Source organism: Brassica napus, chromosome C4 (genome assembly GCF_020379485.1).
Source record: "Brassica napus cultivar Da-Ae chromosome C4, Da-Ae, whole genome shotgun sequence".
Lineage (NCBI taxonomy): Eukaryota > Viridiplantae > Streptophyta > Magnoliopsida > Brassicales > Brassicaceae > Brassica > Brassica napus.
This window is the reverse complement of record NC_063447.1, coordinates 44,410,581-44,420,970: the sequence shown is the minus strand read 5'-3', so window position 1 is coordinate 44,420,970 and position 10,390 is coordinate 44,410,581. Positions and strand designations below refer to the sequence as shown.

The 10,390-nt window shown below is 38.4% G+C and overlaps 1 protein-coding gene across 1 annotated transcript; it reads left to right on the top strand.

Annotated features, from left to right (window-relative positions):
* The first annotated feature begins 7,583 nt into the window (after positions 1 to 7,583).
* On the top strand, positions 7,584 to 8,937 carry LOC106393830 (agamous-like MADS-box protein AGL75). Its single transcript, XM_013834488.3, has one exon. The coding sequence runs from the start codon at positions 7,736 to 7,738 to the stop codon at positions 8,732 to 8,734; it is 999 nt and encodes a 332-aa protein (XP_013689942.2). The 5' UTR covers positions 7,584 to 7,735; the 3' UTR covers positions 8,735 to 8,937.
* Positions 8,938 to 10,390: the final 1,453 nt, after the last annotated feature.

Here is a 10,390-nt window from a genome sequence, read left to right as displayed (position 1 = left end):
TCTCAACAGAACCAATAACTCCCTTCATCCCTTCTTTCCGCTTCTTCATTTTCTGAGTGATGTCTGTTAGGACGTGAGAATCCAGATTGAAAATTACGAAACAAAATATGATGATAACGATAATATAAAGCGGTAAAATGTTTTAAAATCGATATAAAAAAACGAATACATGGAGTCGTGATTTAATCACTTTCCTTAACTCAATAAATAACCCTTAGGTGAGACGATTTCTGTACGATTTTGAGTCCCAGGATAAAACCACGTGAGACTGTTTTGCATCTCCCAAAACAGAATATGCGAATCAACTACCACGCTATACTCTCGAGACTTACTTTGAAAGACTAGAGGTATTGCTGGAACTTTGTATGTGGAAGCTTATCTTTATGATTCTTATCTAAGCGTAAGTCAATTTAATGGATAGGTAAGATGTCTATTTATAGGAGAGATTCACAAAGCTTAGTCATAAAGCAACTTGACCTGTGTCATTGAGTTTGCTTAAGCTTTTGACATTTGTTACTAAGTCATCAAGGTTAGACACCAAGTGGGCTTTAGCTTTTGCCATTTGTCACTAAGTTGCATAGCTTGGTCACAAAGTTAGATTAGTCACCAAGTTTACTTAGCTTAAGCCATTTTTCACCAAATAGACTTAGCTTAGTCATCAACTTAGTAAAGGGCTTTTCCATTATTTTACTCAGCCCATGGGCTTGCAACTTTGATGGACTTTCTCCATATAAATTACAACATTTACTTCATATTAGATTAGATTTTTTTAACTCAGGCCAATAGGCTTGTAAAATTCTATTCACACATACTTAATTTCTACTCAGCCCAATTGGCTTGTAATAATAGTTCCAACAATCCCCCACATGTATAAAAATAATCTAAACATATGCAAGACTCGAAAAAACTTATACAAATTCGATTGACTCGACTGACTAGACTTAACTAAGACTAGACAGACAGACTTTACGAGAGTATAATTGCGAAAAACTAACTGTATGTGACGTAGTAGCATTTTTCAGCCTTGAACTACTCACTGTTAGTATCTGTCAGATTTACTTTTCTGGTGGTGAACTTGATGTCTTGAACCACCTGAAATTTTATGTAATCGAGTCAACAGATATTAACACAACTGCGTTTTCTCGTGGTGTTAAATTCTCATGTTTGTGTTCATTTTGGCCGTGAACTTTCCTGGTGCTTCATGAGTGAAGTTGGAGGGTGTAGCCTGATCACCTCCTAGAAACGGCCCCATTTCACACTCTCTAGGTGATTGCCATGTGCACATGTCATAAACACAATAAAGTACCCTGTTATACCTTATATACATGTATATGAAGGCCATGGTCTTATCTCATTAAAAGCCAATGTTTAACCTTATACTTACAAGAGCACTGTTATCATCTTGGGATATGGGCTGGTTTCAGTGCTTTTATCGGATATTGTTTGATTTAGTTGTCAGATATCCTGTTTGATTTCGAGTTCTTAGAGTCAGATATCCAGTTTGCATCATTGTATCCTTCTAAGACTCATGGTTCTTTACCATAGTGCAGCCCATAACTTTTGGTGTATCGTAGATAATTCAATACCCTTGTTATGGCTTTTCAGTGTATATGACATGGATTGCTTGTATAGCGACTTAATACGTTTACCGCATGCGCTAAATCGGGTCGTGTACAATTTTTTAAGTACATCAGACTTCCTATGACCCTTTCATTCTCCACTTGCGACACTGACTCGTCTGCGTTTTTAGTTAAATGCAGTTGAGTGTCTAGGGGAGTTTTCGCAATTCCACTTGAGTAATTTTTAAACTTCGCAAGTATCTTTTAAGCATAATGATCCTGAGATAAAATTATCCCATCAGGAGTTCTTGTGATTTTAATGCTGAGAATAACATCCGCAAGACCCATGTCTTTCATGTCAAACTGACTATGAAGCATGTTCTTGGTTCGTTGGATGATAACTCTGTTACTGCCGATGATAAGAATGTCATCAATGTACAGACATAACAAAACATACCCGCTAGGAGTACATTTGAAGTATATGCATTTATCACATCCATTGATGCTGAAGCCGTTTGACATCATTACAGTATCAAACTTTTCATGACATTGTTTCGGTGCTTGATTGGGCCCATACAATGACTTCACAGGTCGACAGACTTTGTTCTTGACCCTGGACAATAAAACCTTCGGATTGCTTCATGTATATATCCTCTCCTAAATCTCCGTTTAGAAAAGTAGTTTTAAGATCTATTTGATGGATTTTCATGTCTCTTAATGCTGCAATTGCAATTAATATTCTGATTGAAGTTATTCTCGTCACAGGAGAATAGGTGTCAAAGAAATTTAGACCTTCTTTTTGTCTGTTTCCTTGCACCACAAGTCTGGCCTTGTACTTATCAATTGAGCCATCAAGTTTCAACTTGGTTTTCATTAGCCATCTACACCCTAGTGCTTTAAGCCCTTGAGGTAACTATGTTAACTCGTAGGTATGGTTCTGCATTATAGAATCCATTTCACTATTGACTGATTCCTTCCAAAAAGGTGCGTCGGGTGTAGACATGGCTTCGTTGTAAGATTTTGGCTCATTCTCAGTAAGAACTACCATTATAAAATCTTCACCATACGACTTTTTCTTACGAGCTCTTTTGTTTCGTCTAGGTTCGTCTTTCATTTCTTCTGCTTCAGTTACAGAAGTGCCAGAAGTACTCGCCTCATTAGAAGAGGTCACCGCATCTCTTTCTTCACGAGTGCATTTTGGATATTGTTTATCCTTACATGGAAATATATTTTCAAAGAATGAAGCATTCCTTGATTCCATGATTGTATTGACATGAATGTCCGGTATATCTGATTTATGAACCAGAAACCTATAACCACTGTTGTTGCGTGCATAACCGATGAATATACAATCCACGGTTTTCGGTCCAATTGTGACCTTTTTCGGAGGTGGCACTGCCACTTTTGCTAGGCACTCCCACACTTTGAGGTATTTGTACGATGATACATTACCTTTCCAAAGTTCATATGGCATTTTTCCAAATACCTTATGAGGTAATTTGTGGAGGATTTCATTTGCGGGAAGAAGAGCTCCCCCCCCCCCCCGCTGGGCTACACCAGATTCCTGCAACATTGCATTCATCATCTCTTTTAGAGTTCGGTTCTTGCGTTCCGCAACTCCATTAATTCCGGTGAATAGGGAGCGGTTGTTTGATGGATAATGCCATTTTGTTGACAAAACGTATTAAATCTTCCATCATACTCGCCTCCTCTATCACCTATGGCTATTTGGATAGTTTTTTCCAGTTGTTTTTCAACTTCGAGTTTATACTCGTTGAATTTTTCCAAGACTTCATCTTTACTACGTAGTAACTATACGTAGCAGTACCTTGTGCAATCATCAATGAAAGTCACAAAATACTTTTTACCGCCTCTAGTTTGTACGTACTTTAAGTCGCACAAATCTGTGTGTATTAAACTTAGAGGTTCGGTCGTTCTTTCGACATGAGGCGATGGTGTTTTCGTGAGTTTTGCTTGGACACAAACTTCACATTTGTCATTACTAATTTTGGACCTTGGGGATCATGTTTAAATTCATTAGCCTTTGTATAGACTTTTGATTTACATGTCCTAATCTTTCATGCCAAATATTAGATGACTCAATGATATAAGCAACTGGATTCTTATTCATTGATTTTTCGGAAATAGGTACATCATTTTTCTTAAGGGTTGTCATTGCACACATTTTGACTAATCCAGATTTAACAAAGCCTTTTCCTATGAAAGCACCATTCTTTCTGAGTATCAGCTGGTCGGATTCGAAGTGAATTCCAAAACCGTACTTACTCATCAGAGATCCGGAAATAGATTTTTCCTCATGTCTGGAACATGTTTTATGTTGGTGAGAATGATCTCCATTTCAGAAGTCATCTTCAACACAACTTTTCCAGTACCTTCGATCTTAGATTGACATATGTTCCCATCTTTACATGATCTTCAGATTTACATTTCTGATAGGTACTAAACATATCTCTATCAATGCAGATATGTGTAGTGGCACCTGTGTCATACCACCAAGTTTTGGGATTTTCTTCAACCATCTGAGCTTCCGTGACCACAGCACACAGATCCGCTTCAGTTAGGTTGGATTGATTTTTCCCAATTGCTTTCCTACGACATTCAGATGATTTATGTCCCATCTTGCCGCAATTGCCACATCTCCCTCTGAATTTATTCTTCATCGGAGGTTGAGCTTGTCTTTTCAAGCTCGAGGGTGATTTTTGAACAAGCTTCGGCTCGGATTTTTGAAATCTTGCCTTCCCTTTACCCTTGTTCCGGTACTCAGAAACATTAGCATCTTGAGTACAGAATTGCCCATCTTTGTCACGTTTCAGTGACTCATTCTGAAGCCGGGTAATTAAGTTTGCCAAAGTCAAGGCCTTTTGCTTGTAAGCAAGATAATTTTTGAAGTCTTCCCAACTTGGAGGAAGCTTCTCGATGAAGCAATTTACTGTGAAAGTTTCACAGAGCTTCATGCCTTCGTCAGCGATCTCTTGAAAGATCAATTGTAGCTCATGAATATGATCCATGTTAGGTAGTGAATCGACCATCACGAAGTTGGGAAATTTTACCGTAGCAAATTTTCCCAAGCCTACATCGAAGGATTTATATTTCTTCTCCAAAGCATCCCATAGATCTTTGGAGGTTTAGACCTCACTGTATACATTGAACAGCTGGTCCACCAAACGGTTTTGGATGTAGCCTTTACATAGGAAGTCACCATGCCTCAATGCTTCAAGGCTTGCCAGTGCCCTTGGATCAGTATTGTCCGCAGGTAGCACTGGTTTGACTTCGATAAGATACCGAGACAAATTCAGTGTTGTCAGAAAGAAGTGCATTATTTGCTGCCACAATTCTTTGCTGCCACTGTTTGAAGTTCGATCCATCGAACCTATCGGGCTGAAGTCCGCTTACGTTGCTTGGTACAACCGGAACTTGTGGAGGTTGCGATCCAAGTGGTAGATCATTCCCGGATTGGGTTGTCGGCTCACTTGTCGAATCACCTTTCGCCCCACTGACCGTAGTCATTATTGAATCTGTTCACAAATTACAAACCGTAGTAAGTAATGTGAACTCAATTCGAACATGCAATTTTAAATTGCAGATAATCGTTCTCAGAATCGCTAAGAAGCGTTCTTGAACTTTGATAGTCGTTTTCCGGATTTCGCCAAAAGGCTATCCTAAACGCTATTTTTCCTTTAGAAAAATGAGACCGTGAACCTTTCAATGAATGTCACGTAAATCATTTTCTAAGGATGATTCGTCTTTTTAACCAAAATGTTCTGAAGAAAAGCTAAAGAGCGTTCTCAGAACCGTTTTTAGACGATTTAAAAACGTTATAAATCCGTTTATAAAATCATTTAAAAATATTGTTCGCAATATTCAATCCGATTCAGGCGATAAGCAGGAAGTGGATTTATTGAGTTAAGTATGTTATGACGCTAGAATCCAGATTGAAAATTATGTGATGATAACGATAATATAAAGCGGTAAAATGTTTTAAAACCGATATAAAAAAAAGACGAATACGTGGAGTCGTGATTTGATCACTTTCCTTAACTCAATAAATCGTCCGTAGGTGAGACAGTTTCTGTATGATTTTGAGTCCCAGGATAAAACCACGTGAGACTGTTTTGCATCACCCAAAACAGAATCTGCGAATCAACTACCATACTATACTCTCGAGACTTACTTTGAAAGACTAGAGGTATTGCTGGAACTTTGTATGTGGAAGTTTATCTTTAAGATTCTTATCTATGTGTGAGTCAATTTAATGGAGAGGTAAAATGTCTATTTATTGGAGAGATTCACAAAGCTTAGCCATAAAGCAACTTGATATGTGTCATTGAGTTTGCTTAAGCTTTTAACATTTGTTAGTAAGTCATCAAGGTTAGACACCAAGTGAGGTTTGGCTTTTGCCATTTGTCACTAAGTTGCATAGTTTGGTCACTAAGTTAGATTAGTCACCGAGTTTACTTAGCTTAAGCCATTTGTCATCAAATAGACTTAGCTTAGTCATCAACCTAGTAAAAGGCTTTTCCATCATTTTACTCAGCCCATGGGCTTGCAACTTTTTTTTAACGCTGATTTATTATGATCTTACAATTATGATATGAGAAAGATTACATAGACGATTCGACAACCGACAATACTACCTGCCTTATGAAGACCTACGCCTAACTGCATCACCTGAGCCGTCCTATGAAGATCCACGTCTGGCCAGATTTACTTGCACCATGTTGAAGATCCCTTGTAAGCCTTTCTTCCGTAGTCTGCATAATTGTTTAATAAATCGCTCTCTCCGGGAGTTGAAACCTGGATTTCCTGTAATCTGCAATAAATTGCATAATCTGGGATTCGAACCCCAGACCTGGGTGTAGAAACCTTTAAACATTAACCAGTAGGCTACGGTGCTTCCACATGGGCTTGCAACTTTGATAGACTTTCTCCATATAAAGTACAACATTTACTTCACATTAGATTAGATTTTTTACTCAGCCTAATAGACTTGTAAAATTCTATTCACTCATACTTAATTTTTACTCAGCCCAATTGGCTTGTAAAAATAGTTGCAACAATGTCTCCTCCGTAACATTCTGCAAGAACCTTCTTTCTCATCGCAGTGATCTTTGAGCCAAAAGCAGCTTGTATCATTGCTTCAAGCATCTGCCACTCTCTATGAAGTCACATTTTACTTCACCATGATCGCATAGGATTTTGTTTCACATCGTTCTCCAGCACTAAAACCATACCCATGTCTGTCCCTTTATTCTTCTTACCTCGTGAACTTTTCACTTTCACTAAAACACAATGGCTACATGTTACAACATTCTTTTTATGGTATGTGAGCTGCTGAGCAACACTCACAAGCTTCTCTAGTTGCTCTTTGATTATAGTATATCTTGATTAAAAGCAGCTCCACCTATTTAGTTTTGGAATGATGCATGTGGAAGTTTTGCAAACCTGTTTGCCTTAAATTCTCATGTGATTTCTATCTCTTCTTGAAGAAGTTACATTTTGACAGAAGAAGAAGAGAAGGCTAAACAGAGGAACCGAGTAAAAGAAGTGAAAGAATGATGCTGAGCTGGCTCTAAGTTGATGAGGTGGAAGTGCAGTTGAAACTTGAAAGTCAAGTCTTTGGAGTAACTTTTAACACCATCGATTAAACGCGTCGTTATAGAACCGAATCCTCGAACAAAATAAAACTTTTATAATTTGAGATAACCGGTGCGTTTAGAGAGTTTGGGGGACGTGCGGCACTGATTGGTAGATTTATATTTTGGGGACAAACGACAAGCCCGTAAATGGGAAGTTTGATATCAAACTTTTGTAAGTGATTCGCCAGCTGAATCGATATCATACGAAAATCTAGCAAACAAAATCTAAAGGCACATGACCTTTACCGTGTTCATTAACGAGGGAGATAGAGAAGGGTAAAAGGAAAATCTGAAGTGAATCTTTCCTTTTCTCACAAGCCTCTCAACGGCTAAATAATTTGTGAAGTAAATCTTTCCATTTTTTTTTACCAGACGTTAAAGAAGAATCTATAAATATATCCAATCCAAATCAATTCACACAGTTTCTCACGCAATTTCATTTGTTTTCTTCTTTCTTCTTCCTGTGCGATAGAAAAGAAAACAACAACTTTTTTCGAGAAATCAACAAGAAAAGCCACCATGCGATCACCTCGTTCTTCCTCTTGTTCCAAGTGCTCTTCTTCTTCTTCTTCTTCAAGTTATTCACTCGCTGCAACGAGTTTGAAAAGCAGACTCTTGACGATATTCAAGAAAGCTCAGGAGCTTACTACTCTCTGTGATATCGAAGCCTGCGTCATTCATTATGGACCTGACGGAGAAATGAGGACATGGCCTGAGAACAGAGACATAGTGAGATCCCTCGCTCTCCGCTACATCCAGTTAGACCAAGCCAAGAGACGCAAGAAAAGCGTCAATCTTTACGAGTTCCTCAACAAGAATAAGGAGAAGAAGAAGATGATCGACAATTTCAAGAAGGCGAAGAGGAATGTTGAAGAACTAAAGTATCCAATCTCTGATCATTACACTCCCGACCAAATCAACCAACTGATTCACTCCTTGGAACTAAGCTACTCGAAATTGCAAGAAAGACGTCGTTTTCTTGCGGCAAAAGCAAACTTGGATGACCGTCAACATTCTTTGAACCCCAACCACTTCACCAAGTACCCACAAGAGTCTTGTGTTTATGATCAGAACAACAACAACTACAACTTTCAACATCTTTGCCTTTCAGATTACTCAACGTTACATTATCAGTTGATGCCTTATGGTGGTTCTGATCAGAACATGATGTGTATGGTTAACAACTTTCAACATCCTTGCGTCTCCTCAAACACAACAGATTACTCAGTGTTTCCACTAGAGCTACAAGAATCTGTGAGCAACTACGAGTTGAATCAGTTGATGCCTCATGAGCTTAATTATGGCTTTGATCAGAATATGTGTATGGCTGATACTACCAACAGCTGCAACGTTGAAGATCCATGTCTCTCAGATGACTTCTGCTTTGATTTTCAGGACCCTTATAGTGGTTTCATGGTCGGTAACCCTAGCTTCTCTCATGATTTTAATCCCGTTATGTCTTCAAGCTATGTCGATGAGAACAGACTACTTCAGGCATCTACTCTACCATCCCTCTAGCTCCAACCTTCCTAATCACAACTCTGAGATTCCAAACAATTTACCTGATGATCACAGAGAGTGAAGCTGTTTATGCATCTGCATGTTTTTATTTTGAATACGCATATATAAATATATGTAACTCTGCAAGACATAATTTTTTGTTCTGTTTATTACACTATTATTCATATATCTTTAATAAAACCTCACTGAATTTCAATGGACTATTTTATTTAGAAACATTGTGATATGTATATTTCTCGTTGACTGCCACAAGCAAACCCTTCTTTTGTCTCAACAGAATTAATTTCAAAACAATTGCTTCTGTTTTACGTTAATTCACTCTCACTCTGTATAACAACCAAACCAAAGCACCAAAATTTGATATATTTTTTTTGAATGAATGTTAAATTATATTCATCAAAAAAATCTGATTACAACTAGTGCACCTTTGTGTAAAACTACTCCTTACTCCTTTACATTTCTAGATTATAACCCCCAAGAAAATTTATTTCTATTCACAATCTAGCTCCAAACCAATACTGCAAAACTCCTTATATACCTTTCCCACCCTTTGTTCTCATCAGACTTAGCTTATTGCGAACTCCTTTCTCAATCAACTTCTGTAGAGCTGTTAGAGGCAAAGGCTTATCATCATGCTTGATCTTATTTCTCTCCCTCCATAACGCGTGGACCGCAGCTTGAAACGCATATCTGATGCAGAAAAGTTTCTTTCTTTCCATGGACTGATCTGTGATCAAGATTACTACGGCGTTCCAGTCATTTGTATAAGCACTACCCAAGATCCCTTTCACTAGGTGTTCCCATACCTGAGAGGAGAAGGAACAATCAAAGAAGAGATGATTCCACGTTTACCCAAAATGTCAATAAGAACTCCTTTATCTGACCATCTATCATACCAGAACGAGGTGTGCCTACCATTACCCACTGCTTTTTTGTAGAAAGAACTTGCCACCCCTCTCAATTTAAGCATCTTCTTCCACATCCAAGATCCCATTTAAATATTTTCCCTTACTTCCCAGAAGCTTTTCTGCTTTAGAAGCTTGAGCTTTATCCATTTTCCCCATAGAGATACACCAGATAACATTCTCCATATGAGTTTTAACCCATAAACTATGTTTAATTCCTTCAACGGTCGAATTCCCAGCCCACCTTCACTTTGCAGTTTACAAATGTCTCTCCAAGCAACTTTTGCCCCAGTTGACTTTAGCTCAGGACCAGACCAAAGAAATGATGAGCGGAGTTGTTCAATCTCTTTCATACACTTACTAGGAAGCCTATAAACCCCTGTCCAAAAATTTACAATACTCATCAGGACTGATTTGATCAACTGAAGTCTTCCAGCGTATAAAAGAAATCTACATGTCCAAGAGTTGATCCTGCTTCTGATCTTTTCCACCTGAGGTAGGTATTCTTGCTTCTTCATCCCTTGAGTCATCAGTGGAAGTCCCAAATATCGAACCGGAAGGTCCCCATCCGCAAACGGGAAGTTAGTTAAGATTCTCCTCTTCTCTTCTACTGAGACACCAGCCATATAAACTGTGGACTTCTCTATACTGATACAGAGACCTGACCATACAGCAAATTCATCAAATACTGAGAGGGCCCCCTCTATAGACTCCTTAGATCCTTCTACGAACACCATCAGGTCATCCA